Source organism: Oncorhynchus masou, chromosome 18 (assembly GCF_036934945.1).
Source record: "Oncorhynchus masou masou isolate Uvic2021 chromosome 18, UVic_Omas_1.1, whole genome shotgun sequence".
NCBI lineage: Eukaryota > Metazoa > Chordata > Actinopteri > Salmoniformes > Salmonidae > Oncorhynchus > Oncorhynchus masou.
Window position 1 is genome coordinate 65,857,178 of NC_088229.1, and position 17,980 is coordinate 65,875,157.

Sequence of the window (17,980 nt, forward strand, 5' to 3'; positions counted from 1 at the left end):
ACGTTCACAGGCCTGCCTTGCAAATAAGATCCTTGTCTCAATGGCTAAACATGCTGTACAATTAAAAGTTAATAACAAATATATATTTCAAAAAGCACAGAGATGTCCTCTGCCCCATCTGACTCCATCCCTCTCAGAAGCTCCCCTTCACACTTCACATGGTCTATTCTCCATAATCATCTCACAAAACACCGATTTGACAACAATCCCTCTCTGTTTCTAGCTAGAAAATGACATTTGAATTCAATTTTGGAACATGTTTGAGGAGAATGTTTAAGTAGCTATGTTAATCTGTGTCCTGCACGGTTCTTGGTCTTTAGTCCGTCATTTCTCAACTGTTTTTCCAAAGCTTTTTATGCCTGCATTAGAAAGCAAACTCTTTCAAAATAAAATGGGGACCCATGAAATCCATTATATTGAATAAATAAATTGACTGGGGATCCGTGCACAGTCACTGTATGAGAAATATCATTTTTGTGGTGCCGATATAAAATATATTCACGACAGCAATTGGTTCGGATAAGAATAGTGCACGGCTTAAACTACATAAAAAGAGTTTGATGGCGCCGGAGGAGAATAACGGGATCCTAACCCGTACACTTTTTTTTCTTAAAACTGCATTGTTGGTTAAGGTATTTTAAGTAAGCATTTCACTGTACACCTGTTGTATTCGGCGCATGTGACAAATACATTTTGATTTGATTAAATTTCACATGATGCTGAGGCATGTTTCATCCATTAAATGAGGAATTAAAGTCGCTCTCACGCTGTATGGGGTGAAAAGGTAAACAGGTAAATTACTGTTACATGAGGAACTGATTACCTTAAATCCTGAAGGCATCACTGAGCTTGGCAAAGAGAGAGTCAAACTAAGGGCTTTTCTCTCATTTTCTTTACTCTCAATGCAAACACATTCTGACTCCTGCACACAACTTCTCTCTGACTCAGTCCCTCTCAGAAGCTTCCTTTAACTCTCAGTATGGTCCTATTCGATCAATATCCTTCCTCACGATGTCACAAATGATTCCTATCCCTCTCGTAGCCGGCCACGCCCCCTCCTTGACACCTTTGTCTCCTGCGTTATTGTGGACACTCAAAGGGACCTTGAAATTGTCCAGGGGTGTTGTTGATCAGCTGACCTCCGATTTCCTGGCTCAGAGCTTTGTCTGTCTGTCTCTCTGTGTGTGTGTGTGTGTGTGTGTGTGTGTTGTGTGTGTGTGTGGGGGGGTGCCCATGTGTTTGTGGGTGTAGTGTAGTGTAGTGTGGTGTGGTGTGTGTGTGTGTGTCAGGATACCTCACTACCTCCCGGCAATCTGACTCCTAATCTCTTGGCCAGTCCAGAGTGACCCTCCACTGCCCCTGCGTCCTCCACATTAGCCCCACACCTCAGATTCCATCATCCACACTAGCCCCACACATCAGATTCCTTCAGCCACACCTGACACTCGCCACTGTCGCTAAACAGTAAAAGACCATAGGATAGCAAAACTCAAATGAGAAGGTAATCTAGCAATGATCCATGAAAACGGCGCAGACAGATAGGGCTGCTGTGCTTCTAGCTCTTAGGAAACTTTGCAGTATTTTTTTACGTGTTATTTCTTACATTATTAGCCCAATAATTTGGTTGTGTTTTTAAATACAGCCGGGAATAACTTCTGGATATCAGAGCAGCGGTAACTCACCAGCATAACTAGCATTACGACCAGGAATTGTCACGCCCTGACCTTAGAGAGCTTTTTATGTCTCTATTTTGGGTTGGTCAGGGTGTGATTTGGGTGGGCATTCTATGTTCTATTTTTTTGTATTTCTTTGTTTTGGCCCGGGTATGGTTCTCAATCAGGGACAGCTGTCTGTCGGTGTCTCTGATTGGCAATCATACTTAGGCAGCCTTTTTCCTTTTGTGTTTGTGGGAAGTTGTCTTTGTTGGGGGCACTATAGCCATTGTAAGCTTCACGGTCGTTTTCGTTATTTCTTGTTTTGTTGGCGACATTTTACTAAATAAAAGGAAAATGTACGCTCATCCACGCTGCACCTTGGTCTTCTTTGAATCACGGCCATGACAGAACTACCCACCACCAAAGGACCAAGCAGCGTGGCCAGTAGGAGCAGGGATCCTGGGCCCGGGAGAAGAGAGAATGGAGGACATCTTGGACATGGGAGGAGGTTATGGCAGGGGACAAGACCCTGCCATGGAAACAGGCTGAAGAAGCGAGGGAGGAACGACTTCACTACCAGGAGTCACGGCAACGGAGCAGGCACGAGAGGCAGCCCCAAAAAAATGTTTTGGTGGGGCACACGAGGAGATTGGCTGAGTCAGGTTGGAGGCCTGAGCCAACTCCTCGTGCTTACCGTGGGGAGAAGCGTGGTACTCCAGTGCGCCTTCACAGCCCGGTGCGCTACATCCCAGCTCCCCGCATCTGCCGGGCTAGGGTGAGCATCCAGCCAGGGCGGATGGTGCCGGCTCAGAGCGGCTGGTCTCCAATGCGTCTCTTCGGCCCAGGATATCCTGCGCCGGCTCTGCGCACTACTGTGTCTCCGGTGCGTCTGCACAGCCCACTGCGTCCTGTGCCAGCGCCCCGCATTTGCAAGGCGAAGATAACCATTCAGCCAGGACGGGTTGTGCAGGCTCTGCGCTTGAGACCTCCAGTGTACCTTCACGGCCCTGTGTATCCGGTGCCTCCGCAAAGAACCAAGCCTCCAGTCAGTATGTCTCCCCAGCCTGGTGAGTCCTGTGCCTGCGCCCATAACCAAGCCTCCTGTATGTCTCCCCAGCCTGGTGAGGCAGCTCCACGCACCAGGCTACCCATACGTCTCCTCACTCCAGTGATGATCCATGGCACAAAGCCTCCAGTGATGATCCATGGCAAGAAGCCTCCAGTGATGATCCATGGCAAGAAGCCTCCAGTGATGATCCATGGCAAGAAGCCTCCAGTGATGATCCATGGCACGAAGCCTCCAGTGATGATCCATGGCACGAAGCCTCCAGTGATGATCCATGGCACGAAGCCTCCAGTGATGATCCATGGCACGAAGCCTCCAGTGATGATCCATGGCACGAAGCCTCCATTGATGATCCAAGGCACGAAGCCTCCAGTGATGATCCATGGCACGAAGCCTCCAGTGATGATCCATGGCACGAAGCCTCCAGTGATGATCCATGGCACGAAGCCTTCTGTGATGATCCATGGCAAGAAGCCTCCTGTGATGATCCATGGCACGAAGCCTCCATTGATAATCCATGGCACGAAGCCTCCAGCGACGGTCTCCAGTCCGGAGCCTCCAGCAACGATCCCCAGTCTGGAGCCTCCAGCAACGATCCCCTGTCCGGAGCCTCCAGCAACGATCCCCTGTCCGGGGCCCGCAGCGAGGGTCCCCATGTCTGGGGCCCGCAGCGAGGGTCCCCAGTCCGGGGCTTGCAACGAGGGTCCCTGTTAAAGGAATTTTTATCAATGATGACTAATTATGTATACATTTCAATCAGGACTGACTAATCAGAATACTATTATGTTACTGTATATGTACTAATCAGAATACTATTATGTTACTGTATATGTATGAATTTTCTTTTTAATCCTAGTACTGAATTTAATGTGTGTAAATATGATCAAGAATTAGAACAATGACTGTCTGTACCATGGTAGAAATGAATGAACTTATAGCCAGTCTGGCTAGAAGGCTTATCTACACAAGCATGACCTTGGCTCGGTCATATATGATCTTAAATAGGGAGAGACATGTGAGAACCATAAGGCTGGTCTCTGTCCATTTTATACCAATAAGGGTCTTACAACCTCTTATGAATTGACAATTGATCACTTATGAGTGATTCATTTTAATTGGTTATTAAAACAGAGGAATTTAATTCCTTTAACAGTCCCCAGTCCGGGGCCCGCAACGAGGGGTCCCAGCCCGAGGCCCGCAACGAGGGTTCCCATTCCGTGGCCCGCAGCAAGGTCCCCAGTCCGGGGCCCGCAATGAGTGTCCCCAATCCGGGGCCCGCAACGAGGGGTCCCAGTCCGGGGCCTGCAACGAGGGGTCCCTGTCCGGGGCCCGCAGAGAGGGTCCCCAGTTCAGGGTTGGCGACGAGGGTCCCCGCACCAGAGGCACCACCAAAGTGGGTGAGCCAGAGGTGGAGCGGGGCCTACGTCCCTCACCAGAGCCACAACCCAGGTAGATGCCCACCCAGACCCTCCACTATAGGTTCAGGTTTTGCGGCCGGAGTCCGCCCCTTTGGGCGGGGTGTACTGTCACACCCTGACCTTAGAGAGACGTTTTATTTCTCTATTTGGTTTGCTCAGGGTGTGATGTGGGGTGGGCATTCTATGTTCTGTTTTCTATGTTTCTTTATTTTTATGTTTTGGCCAGGTAAGGTTCTCAATCAGGGACAGCTGTCTATCATTGTCTCTGATTGGGAATCATACTTAGGTAGCCCTTTTTCCCTCCTTTCAGTGTGGGTAGTTATCTTTGTTAGTGGCACTATAGCCCTGGAAGCTTCACGGCTGTTTCTTCGTTTGTTGTTTTGTTGGCAACATTTTAAATAAAAGGAAAATGTACGCCCATCACGCTGCACTTTGGTCCAAATCTTTCGACGGCCGTGACAGGAAAACAACTTTCCCCAATCGGATCCTTTGTTCGTACCCCCCAGTCAAATTGAACTGATTCCAGAGGCTGTTCCTTTTCTGGCAGAAAAGAGGTACTAGGAATGAATCAGGAGGCAAGCACACCATCCAGTGCTTCCAATTATATTAATCGCTAATGTTCAGTCACTGGATTATAAAGTTGACGTGCTCAGGGAGAGGAGTTCCTTCCAGAGCGACATCAGGGATTGTCACATACTTTGTTTCACGGAAACATGGCTCTCTTGGATATACTGTCTGAGTCAGGACAGCCAGTTGGGTTTTCAGTTCATTGCGCAGACAGGAATAAATATCCCTTCGGGAAGAAGAAGGGCAGGGGTGTTTAATGATTAACTACTCATGGTGTGATATTCACCCAACCTAGAATACATCACAATCAAATGCAGACCGTATTACCTCCCAAGAGAAATCTCTTAGGTTATAGTCAGAGCCGTGTATATTCTCCCTCAAGCCGATACCACTACAACCCTCAAAGAACTTCACTGGACTTTATGCAAACTGGAAATCCCGAGGCTGCATATCCCGAGGCTGCATTTATTGTAGCTGCGGATTTTACAAAGCAAATTTGAGGAAAACCTTACCGAAGTTCAATCAACACATTGCTAAGCTAAAATACTCGACCACTGCTACTCCAATTTCCGGGATGCCTACAAGGCCCACCCTTCGGCAAATCTGATGACGACTTCATTTTTCTCCTTCCCTCCTATAGGCAGCAATTCAAACAGGAAGTACCCGTGCTAAGGACTATTCAACGCTGGTCTGACCAATCATAATCCACACTTCAAGATTTTTTTGATCACGCAGACTGGGATATGTTCCCGGGTAGCCTCCGAGAACAACATAGACAAACACACTGATACGGTGACTGAGTTTATCAGGAAGTGTATAGAAGATGTTATACCCACTGTTACAACCCACCCTTCCAGGCTCTGTCGCAGCCGGCTGCGACTGGGAGACCCATGGGGCGGCGCACAATTGGCCCAGCATTGTCCTGGTTAGCGGAGGTTTTGGCCGGCAGGGATGTCCTTGTACCATCGCGCACTAGTGACTCCTGTGGCTGTCTGGGCACATTGCATGCTGACACGGTTGCCAGGTGTACAGTGTTTCCTATGACACATTGGTGGCTTCCGGCTTAAGTGTGCATTGTGTCAAGAAGCAGTGTGGCTTGGTTGGGTTGTGTTTCAAGGAAACACATGGCACTTGACCTTCACCTCTCCCGAGTCCGTACAGGAGTTGCAGCGATAAAACAAGACTGGAACTACCAATTGGATACCACGAAATTGGGGAGAAAATGGGGTAAAAAAAGATACATACAAATATCTACCCTAATCAGAAACTGTGGATAGATGGCAGCATTCGCGCAAAACTGAAAGCGCGAACCATTGCATATGGCTGAATACAAACAGTGTAGTTATTCAAGCAATCAAACAGGCAAAACATCAGTATAGAGACAAAGTGGAGTCGCAATTCAATGGCTCAGACAGGAGACGAATGTGGCAGGGTCGACAGACAATCACGGACTACAAAGGGAAAACCAGCCACGTCTCGGACACCGACGTCTTGCTTCTGGATAAGCTAATCACCTCCTTCGCCCGCTTTGAGGAGAATACAGTGCACACCGACGCGGCCCACTACCAAGGACTGTAGACTCTCCTTCGCCATGGCCGACGTCAGTAAGACATTTAAGCGTGTTAAACTTCGCAAGGCTGCCAGCCAAGACGTCATCCCTAGCCGTGTCCTCAGAGCATGCGCAGACCAGCTAGCTGGAGTGTTTACAGACATATTCAATATCTCCCTATCCCAGTCTGTTGTCCCCACATGCTTCAAGGTGTCCACCCTTGTTCTTGTACCCAAGAAAGAAAAGGTAACTGAACTAAATAACTATCGCCCCGTAGCACTCACTTTTGTCATTATGAAGTTCTTTGAGAGGCTTGTCAAGGATCATATCACCTTTACCTTACCTGACACTATAGAGGCACTTCAATTTGCTTACGGCCTCAATAGATCCCATCTGGACATACCTATGTAAGAATGCTGTTCATTGATTATAGCTCAGCATTCAACACCCTAGTACTCTCCAAGATCATCATTAAGCTTGAGGCCCTGAGTCTGAACCCCGCCCTGTGGAACAGGATCCTGGACATCCTGATGGGCCGGAAACAACACGTCCACTTCGCTGATCCGCAACACTGGGGTCCCAAAAGGATGGTTGCTCAGCCCCCTCCTGTTCACCAAATGACTGCGTGGCCATGCACGCTCCCAACTCATTCATCAAGTTTGCAGACAACACAACGGTAGTAGGCCTGATTACCAGCTCCACCTACATGGCGGAGCTGAGGGCCCTGGGAGTGTGGTGTCAGGAAAATAACCTCTCACCCAATGTCAACAAAACAAAGGAGCTGATCGTGGACATCAGGAAACAGCAGAGAGAGCACCCCAATATCCACATCGACGGGAGCACAGTGGAGAAGGTGGAAAGCTTCAAGTTCCTTGTTGTGCACATCACTGATAAACTGAAATGGTCCACCCACACAGACAGTGTGAAGAAGAAGGCCCAACAGCGCCTCTTCAACCTCAGGAGCCTAAATAAATTTGCTTTGGCACCTAAAGCCCTCACAAACTTTTACAGATGCACAATCGAGAGCATCCTGTCGGGCTGTATCACCGCCTGGTACGGCAACTGCACCGCCCACAACCGCAGGGCTCTCCAGAGGGTGGTGTGGTCTGCCCAACACATAACCGGGAGCAAACTACATGCCCTCCAGGACACCTACAACACCTGATGTCACAGGAAGGCCAAAAAGATCATCAAGGACTACAACCACCCAAGCCACTGCCTGTTCACCCCGCTATCATCCAGAAGGTGAGGTCAGTACAGGTGCATCAAAGCTGGGACCGAGAGACTGAAAAAATAGCTTCTATCAAGGCCATCAGACTTAAATAGCCATCACTATCACATTAGAGGCTGCTGCCCTATATACATAGACTTGAAATCACTGGCCACTTTAATAATGTAACGCGAGTCACTTTAATAATGTTTATATATTTTGCATTACTCATCTCATATGTATATACTGTATTCTATTCTACTGTATCTTAGTCCATGCCACTCTGACATTGCTCATCTCATATGTATATACTGTACTCTATACTATTCTACTGTATATTAGTCCATGCCACTCTGACATTGCTCATCTCATATGTATATACTGTATTCTATTCTACTGTATATTAGTCCATGCCACTCTGACATTGCTCATCTCATATGTATATACTGTATTCTATTCTACTGTATATTAGTCCATGCCACTCTGACATTACTCATCTCATATGTATATACTGTACTCTATACTATTCTACTGTATATTAGTCCATGCCACTCTGACATTGCTCATCTCATATGTATATACTGTACTCTATACTACTGTATATTAGTCCATGCCACTCATATGTATATTCTGTATTCTATTCTACTGTATCTTAGTCCATCCACTCTGACATTACTCATCTCATATGTATATACTGTATTCTATTCTACTGTATATTAGTCCATGCCACTCTGACATTACTCATCTCATATGTATATACTGTACTCTATACTATTCTGCTGTATCTTAGTCCATGCCACTCTGACATTACTCATCTCATATGTATATACTGTACTCTATACTATTCTACTGTATCTTAGTCCATGCCACTCTGACATTGCTCGTACAAATATTGATTTATTCTTTTTTCCATTCCATTATTTTAGATTGTGTGTATTGTTAGATATTACTTGTTAGAAATTACTGCACTATTGAAGCTAGAAACAGGCGTTTCGCAACACCCACAATAACATCTGCTAAACATGTGTATGTGACAAATAAAATTTGATTTGATTTTAAAAAACTCATGAATTTATTGAGACAAGTCAACGTTTTAAGGAAATGGGTACACAATTTACAGTTGACCTGGTTTGCTTTCATTTTGGAGGGTGATATCTTTATGGTGTCTGCAGAGAGGTCTATTCTCCATAATCATCTCATAAAACACTGATTTGACAACACTCCCTCTCTGTTTCTAGCTGGAAAATTTGGATTCAATTCAGTTTTGGGACATATTTGAGGAGAATGTTTAAATAGCTACAGTATGTTAATCTGTGTCCTGCACGGTTCTTGGTCTTTGGTCTGTCATTTCTCAAATGTTTTCCCAAAGCTCAGACAAGATTTTTTTACGTCTGCAGATGAAAGCAAACTCTTTAAAATTAAAATGGGGACCCATGAAATCCATTATATTGAATAAATAAATTGACTGTGGATCCGTGCACAGTCACTGTATGAGAAATATCATCATTTTTGTGGTGCCAACATAAAAAATATTCACGACTGCAATTGGTTCGGATAAGTATAGTGCACGGCTTAAACTACATAAAAAGTCATTTCATATGATGCTGAGGCATGTTTCATCCATTAAATGTGGAATTAAAGCCGCTCTCACGCTGTATGGGGTGAAAATCACAGGTAAATTACTGTTACATGAGGAACAGATTACCTTAACTCCTGGACAGTTCTGACTGTCCAGAATATGTTGGCTACAAATACCTAGATGTCTGGTTAGACTGTAAACTCTCCTTCCAGACTCACATTAAGCATCTCCAATCCAAAGTTAAATCAAGAATCGGCTTCCTATTTCGCAACAAAGCCTCCTTCACTCATGCTGCCAAACATATCCTCGTAAAGCTGACCATCCTACCGATCCTCGACCATGTCATATACAAAATAGCCTCCAACACTCTACTCAGCACATTGGATGCAGTCTATCACAGTGCCATCCATTTTGTCACCAAAGCCCCATACACTACCCACCACTGCGACCTGTATGCTCTCGTTGGCTGGTCCTCGCTACATATTTGTCGCCAAACCCACTGGCTCCAAGTCATCTATAGTCTTTGCTAGGTAAAGCTCCGCCTTATCTCAGCTCACTGTTCACCATAGCATCACACACCCGTAGCACACACTCCAGCAGGTATATTTCACTGGTCATCCCCAAAGCCAACAGCTCCATTGGCTGCCTTTCCATCCAGTTCTCTGCTGACAATGACTGGAACGAATTGCAAAAATCACTGAAGTTGGAGACTTATATCTCCCTCACTAACTTTAAGCGTCAGCTGTCAGAGCAGCATACCGATCGCTGCAGCTGTACACAGTCCATCTGTAAATAGCCCATCCAACCAACTACCTACCTCATCCCCATATTTGTTTTTCTGCTCTTTTGCACAGCAGTATTTCTACTTGCACATCTTCATCTGCACATATATCACTCCAGTGTAAATTGCTAAATTGTAATTACTTCGCCACTATTGGCCTATTTATTGCCTTCATTTGCACACACTGTATACAGATGTTTCTATTGTTATTGACTGTACATTTGTTTATTCCATGTGTAACTCTGTGTTGTTCTTTTTGTCGCACTGCTTTATCTTGGCCAGGTCGCGCAGTTGCATATGAGAACTTACTCTCAACTGGCCTACCAGGTTAAATAAAGGTGAAATAAAAAATGTAAATGAAAAAAGTCATCATTGAGCTTGGGCGGAAGAGAGTCAAACTAAGGGCTTTTCTCGTATTTGCTTTACTCTCAATGCAAACACATTCTGACTCCTGCACAGAACTTCTCTCTGACTCAGTCCCTCTCAGAAGCTTCCTTTAACTCTCAGTACGGTCCTATTCGATCAATATCCTTCCTCATGATGTCTCAAATGATTCCTATCCCTCTCGTTGCCGGCCCCGCCCCCTTCTCAGCACCTTTGTCTCCTGTGTTATCGTGGACACTCAAAGGGACTTTGAAATTGTCCCAGCTGTGGCTGATCAGCTGACCTCTCTCCTGGCTCAGAGCTTTGTCTGTGTGTCTGTGTGTCTGTGTGTCCGTGTGTGAGTGAGTAAGAGAGGATACCTCACTACCTCCCAGCAATCTGACTGCTATTCTCTGGGCCAGTCCAGAGTGACCCTCCACTGCCCTTGCATCACCCACACTAGCCTCACACCTCAGATTCCATCATCCACACCTGACACTCGCCACAGCAAAATAGCGTACAAGTGCAAAACTCAAATGAGAAGGTAATCTAGCAATGATCCCCATGTCACAGAGTCTACTGTTTTAGCCCAGTTGAAGGTGCAGAGAAATGCAGAGCAATTTTCAAAGTTCTATCTTCATATGACACATACTTTAGGTTTCCGCTCCTTGGTAATCACACATAAAACTGCCCCTTTATAATAAAACGTCGCCAGGGCTATACATTTATTCCTTTTTTATTTCTAGCTGTTGGAAGGGAATGAGGTAAAGTACACCTGAAAAAAACTCAACTCAATTTACAGCTGACCTGATTTTATTTCATTTTGGAGGGTGATATCTTTATGGTGTCTGCAGAGAGGTCTATTCTCCATAATCATCTCACAAAACACTGATTTGACAACACTCCCTCTCTGTTTCTAGCTGGAAAATTTGATTTAATTCAATTTTGGAACATGTTTGAGGAAAATGATTAAATAGCTACAGTATGTTAATCTGTGTCCTGCACGGTTCTTGGTCTTTGGTCTGTCATTTCTCAACTGTTTTTCCAAAGCTCAAGTTTTTTTATGTCTGCAGAAGAAAGCGAACTCTTTAAAATGAAAATGGGGACCCATGAAATCCATTATATTGAATAAATAAATTGACTGTGGATCCGTGCACAGGCACTGTATGAGAAATATCATTTTTGGGGTGCTGATATAAAATATATTCACGACTGCAATTGGTTCGGATAAGTATAGTGCACGGCTTAAACTATATAAAAAGTCATTTCATATGATGCTGAGGCATGTTTCATCCATTAAATGTGGAATTAAAGCCGCTCTCACGCTGTATGGGGTGAAAATCACAGGTAAATTACTGTTACATGAGGAACAGATTACCTTAAATCCTGAAGGCATCACTGAGCTTGGCAAAGAGAGAGTCAAACGAAGGGCTTTTCTATCATTTGCTTTACTCTCAATGCAAACACATTCTGACTCCTGCACACAACCTCTCTCCCTAAAATAATTATGCAATTCCTTGATACTGGATTAAAGGGATACTTTGGGATTTTGGCAACGAGAGTCTTATGAACTAGAGGATACCATTAGCTTGCTGGCTTCGCGTTGGCTCGCAAAACTACCTAAAACTTCCTTCATACTGGACACGAAGACATGAAAATTGTAAGAAATACATGCTCTACAAATAGAAATTAGCACTATATTAGCTTTGGTCAGCTTCATTCTGCAAGTCAAATTAACTACAGAGAGATGTGACAGAGACAATAAGCCAAAGAACTGCAGAAGAGTTACAGTCAGTTTGGAAAAAAAATACTCCAACTCAATTAGACTTTCAAACAAATACCTGCCCTCCATCCAACATCTCAACTCTGACCCTGGTTCAGGCACCACCTCGAGGAGCAGTAGACAGCAGTAGACAGCCCTAGTGAGAAGGTGCAGGGGTCTGCCTGCTGACATCCATTGCCAAGGCGCAGCAGTGTGGAAAACCTCTGATGCTCAATAGGGAAACAACAGCCAGCCACTGACCTCTGATGCTCAATAGGGAAACAACAGCCAGCCACTGACCTCTGATGCTCAATAGGGAAACAACAGCCAGCCACTGACCTCTGATGCTCAATAGGGAAACAACAGCCAGCCACTGACCTCTGATGCTCAATAGGGAAACAACAGCCAGCCACTGACCTCTGATGCTCAATAGGGAAACAACAGCCAGCCACTGACCTCTGATGCTCAATAGGGAAACAACAGCCAGCCACTGACCTCTGATGCTCAATAGGGAAACAACAGCCAGCCACTGACCTCTGCTAACACCTGTCAAATGCATCACTAATGTTCAAACGCAATTACAGCTCAGAACGCAACGAAGCCCAGCCCAGCCGCCACACCCAATAGTGGCTCAGAGTGGAGAAAGAAGGAAAAGATGGGAGAACAGAGAGATCTACTACAGCGAGGGTCCCTGGCTGTGCAGCACGCTGAACACCATTTGTAATGTGGCTGGCAGGGCCGGCCGCATGCGGAGCCACCGGGGAAAGTCAAGGGAGGGAGACAAATATGGCCCCAACAACCAACAGCATTAGCAGCTCCACTCATTAGCGTTAAAGACGCTATGTATGGCTGCCTCCCTCCCTGGTGGGCCCGTTTAAATTCACCCATAAACTGATAATGGCTCAGCCCTCAACCGAGGAAAACAATTAGGACAGAGAGAATGTGGAGTTTAAGTGGTCGGAATCCTCCTCCTGAACAAATATTTAGTGAACCATCCTTTAGTCTTTTTGTTTTATTACATTGGAAAATACAAATGCTCTGTGTCTGGAACTGCAAGCTTGAAGCCTGTGCTTGGAGTGCTTTTCACTCCATTTGAATCAACCAGAGTTTGTGATTTTCTCAGCATGGTCCATTATTCCAACAGTGCTGCATGGAGAGAATACATACCATTGGGGCTCTCTTCATCTATGGCAACAATGGTGGCGGGTGGACCAGTTCTGGAGAGTTTGCATTCTGGAATTCACAGACACACGAGAAGAAAAAACATGAATCTGTAATCTCCTGTTACACACCAATTAGAGTTCACAGCTATACTATGTCTAGAAGCAACACTGGACAGAACTCACGGAATAGATCAAGGATGTGTAGATCCAAGATGGATCATCTAGGATGTACAGATCTAGGATGTATAGATCTAAGGTGTATAGATCTAAGATGTTTAGATCTAGGATGTATACAGTAGATCTAGGATGTATCGATCTAGGATGTATAGATCTAAGATGTATACAGCAGATCTAAGATGTATCGATCCAAGATGTATCGATTTAAGATGTATCATCTAGGATATATAGATCTAGAATGTATAGATCTAGAATGTGTAAATCTAAGATGCATAGATGTACTGCCATGGAGGGGGGGGGGTAGAAGGAGAATGGGGGCAAAGTGTAGAGTGGTGATGAAAGATGAGGCTGTATGAGGCTTCTTTATGAGCAGAATGAGGCTGTAACTGGAGGTTAGAAGGCTACAGTCTGTTCACAGAGAGGAAGATCTATGGCCTTACCATCATACTGCCAGTCTGGAGTCAAATATAGTAACATCAGCCAGAGAGCAGAACAGAATGACAGAGGAAAAGAGAAGGACAAACGGGAAGTCAGTTATCTTTAAGACACTTGAAAGAGAACAAAAGACAATAGGAAAAAAATGAGGGAAGAGAACATATCAAAAGAAAAGTTCTGAAACTTTGAAACAGAGGTGCGAAAGTTCACATTATAGGGTGTTTCCATGTGAAACTAGAAAAAACAGGACCGTGATTTTGGTGATTTTTACAAAATATAATCCATAGAAGGGTCCTTTGGAGGAAGGATTATTGACATGTATTTGACATTTGTAACTTAAAGTGTAATTCAAATGAATGAAGTTGGAACATCTGTGTCATTTTGAGACGGGAAAGGGGATACCTAATCAGTTGCACAACTGGCATTTTGGCCTTACCCAAGCCTCCTTTCAGACTCCAGAAATGTTTCATCTGGAGATGCTACAAAGCAAAACTTGGTGTTATATGTAGCATTACCTCTTTCTCTGTAATATGAGTAGCATTTTGATTTCAATGACAATTTTCAACATGAATATTGAAAATACAAAAACAATTATTTGGCAAATCTTTCAATATATTGTTGAACAATAATATAATCTATGGGCATATCAAAGTTTCAGAGTAGGAGTGTGACAAGCTGACTCGGTATCTCTCGTCACGAACATGCATTATTTAATTATCCTTATAAATTGTTTAGCTCGTTTATGTTTCCCCATAAATCTAGTAATTCATTACTCCTAAATGTATGTATATATATATAAATATATATAAATATATATGTTGTTCTTTCCCTCTTTTACCAGTGTCATGAGTATTTACTCTGTGCAAGGCTAATTATGTGTCAAGGAAATGTATGGTCAAGTTTCATTGTGACGCATTTCGGTTTCATATTTAAATGCAGTAAATTGCAATTTTGCATTCCTCCAAATGGATGCGATGTTCAGGTGCACATGAACACTTGCTACAATGAAGAGAAAGACGTTTGTTTATTTCCATATTGTAATGTATCCCGTGTTTGAAGTTTGCGGATCTCGGAGCTCAATGCGCAGCTCCATAAGAAATACGTTTTGCTGACAGTTGGCCTGCAGAACTATTGTTAGGAAATGTGTATTCATTAATGGAAAGTATTCCCGCTTTGAGGATAAGCCAGGAATGGCTAAGATGTTTATTTAGACGAATATGCAAATGTGGGTAAAATGAAGATGTCTGTTACATGATTTAATATGCCATATTGGGGTAAAGAGATCCATGGTTAATGGTTTGGTCAATAGGGAGGGTCCATAGGTTTAAAGGTACCTGTTGCACTTGTGAGCTGGAGTTTTGTTCTAGCTCTGCTATGTGAGCTGTGTGGGGAGGCTGTCCATAGCCTGTTATACCCCAACCTGCTATAGTTGGTTTGGTATGTTAGCTGTATGGGGAGGCTGTCCATAGCCTGTTATACCCCAACCTGCTATAGTTGGTTTGGTATGTTAGCTGTATGGGGAGGCTGTCCATAGCCTGTTATACCCCAACCTGCTATAGTTGGTTTGGTATGTTAGCTGTATGGGGAGGCTGTCCATAGCCTGTTATACCCCAACCTGATATAGTTGGTTTGGTATGTTAGCTGTATGGGGAGGCTGTCCATAGCCTGTTATACTCCAACCTGCTATAGTTTGTTTGGTATGTTAGCTGTGTGGGGAGGCTGTCCATAGCCTGTTATACCCCAACCTGCTATAGTTTGTTTGGTATGTTAGCTGTGTGGGGTGGCTGTCCATAGCCTGTTATACTCCAACCTGCTATAGTTTGTTTGGTATGTTAGCTGTGTGGGGAGGCTGTCCATAGCCTGTAATACCCTAACCTGATACAGTTGGTTTGGTATGTTAGCTGTATGGGGAGGCTGTCCATAGCCTGTTATACCCCAACCTGCTATAGTTGGTTTGGTATGTTAGCTGTGTGGGGAGGCTGTCCATAGCCTGTAATACCCCAACCTGCTATAGTTGGTTTGGTATGTTAGCTGTATGGGGAGGCTGTCCATAGCCTGTAATACCCTAACCTGATATAGTTGGTTTGGTATGTTAGCTGTGTGGGGAGGCTGTCCATAGCCTGTTATACCCCAACCTGCTATAGTTGGTTTGGTATGTTAGCTGTGTGGGGAGGCTGTCCATAGCCTGTTATACCCCAACCTGCTATAGTTGGTTTGGTATGTTAGCTGTGTGGGGAGGCTGTCCATAGCCTGTAATACCCTAACCTGATATAGTTGGTTTGGCATGTTAGCTGTGTGGGGAGGCTGTCCATAGCCTGTAATACCCCAACCTGATATAGTTGGTTTGGTATGTCAGCTGTGTGGGGAGGCTGTCCATAGCCTGTTATACTCCAACCTGCTATAGTTTGTTTGGTATGTCAGCTGTATGGGGAGGCTGTCCATAGCCTGTTATACCCCAATCTGCTATAGTTGGTTTGGTATGTCAGCTGTGTGGGGAGGCTGTCCATAGCCTGTAATACCCCAACCTGCTATAGTTGGTTTGGTATGTGAGCTGTGTGGGGAGGCTGTCCATAGCCTGTTATACGCAGAGCTGCTATAGTTGGTTTGGTATGTTAGCTGTGTGGGGAGGCTGTCCAAAGCCTGTTATACCCCAACCTGCTATAGTTGGTTTGGTATGTTAGCTGTGTGGGGAGGCTGTCCAAAGCCTGTTATACGCAAAGCTGCTATAGTTTGTTTGGTATGTTAGCTGTGTGGGGAGGCTGTCCATAGCCTGTTATACCCTAACCTGCTATAGTTGGTTTGGTATGTTAGCTGTGTGGGGAGGCTGTCCATCACCTGTTATAAGCAAAGCTGCTATAGTTTGTTTGGTATGTTAGCTGTGTGGGGAGGCTGTCCATAGTCTGTTATACGCAAAGCTGCTATAGTTGGTTTGGCATTGCAGGCTTGATTGAGGCGTACGTTTTCGATTTAGATTCAAACCTGTATTTTGAGAATCTGTTCATCTTGTAAATAGCTTTGTAGGTGGTGTAAATATTGGACTTATTCATTCACCTGGCCAGTATTTTGCGCCGGATCCTGCTGCCACCTGCTACTTCCTACCCTTAACGCTGCTTCAAATTCCACTTCCTACAACAGGAAGCTCTGCTGGTTTACAGTTATTACCTCAAAAAGTCATATTTCACTTCCTTAAAATGTCCACCCTTCGCAGATCAGTCTGCGCCGATCATTACCCACAACCCACTACGGTAGAAGAACAGTCTAGCGCAAAGCAGTGGTGCGAGGCTGTGGTGGTGGCGAGGCATCTGAGTAGAGTGCACGAGTGAGTGATTTGATGAACACTTTTCCTGGGTGGCAGGCTGAGAGAGATCTGCTGCTTCAAGGGACTGCATTTGTTCACCGGGGAGGGGTGTCAGTTTCCCATCGCTCCCAACCTCCCTGCTTCCGACACACACCTTTAGGAAATATTAATGGGTAGTTATGAGAAGACAGACAGCTCGACATGAATAACACCACGTCGACACGCTGCTGAGTTCCCCCTGAAAGAAAGATAAGTGGTCATGGAGAAAATGGCTTTTCAAGGGATGGTGCACTTGCTAGATTATTTCTTATTCAAAAAAAAAAAGATTTCTCTTCCTAACACAATAGCCGTTTGCAGACGGGCGGTGAGTGCACAGTGCAGTCAGTATGTAAATGCTCGGAAACCACTGCTACCTGACAAGATATCAAAACGCTCCAGCTCCCATATAAACACCACTAAATGTGTCTGGGTCTTGAGTTTACTCTGGAACATTGAGCCTTGATTACATTGGTTTGTTGTGTCTGGAGAATGGATGTATGGACAAGCATGGGGCAGCAACAGATGAGAGATAAATTCAGAGTCCTTATGCCCTCTATATGGCGGGTCATTATAAATGACTAATTACCCAATAGCTGACTAGGGTTATGAGTCACATGACATCAGAAAGGCTGTAAACCCAACAACGCCCCAGTGACGGTAGCCCTTGTATCAACGCTAGCTACAGTATTTTCACAGCCACTGCAATGCCACAAACGTCTCTACGGGTGAACAAACAGATACTGTTCTGCTGAAATATTGATGGAATATTAGCACCCAGGACAACTGAATGAGTTCGTTGACATCAGACGGCCTGCTGCCTGTGATCTACCTTCTCGATTCCAAAAAAAGCACAAATAATGTTTTGATGAATCGTTTGGGACTGTTCAATAATAAACAAGATCCTACAGACACAGCATC

General features: G+C 44.8%; 1 protein-coding gene across 1 annotated transcript in view; it reads right to left on the reverse strand.

Annotated features, from left to right (window-relative positions):
- Positions 1-17,980, reverse strand: part of LOC135505145 (protocadherin-15-like) — a 243,134-nt gene that overhangs the window by 213,952 nt on the left and 11,202 nt on the right. Inside the window, exons 2-3 of the mRNA XM_064924273.1 lie at positions 13,731-13,745; positions 13,118-13,183 (exon numbers count right to left, since the gene is read on the reverse strand). Coding sequence (XP_064780345.1) covers positions 13,118-13,183; positions 13,731-13,745 — 81 coding nt within the window. The remainder of the gene's footprint in view (positions 1-13,117; positions 13,184-13,730; positions 13,746-17,980) is intronic.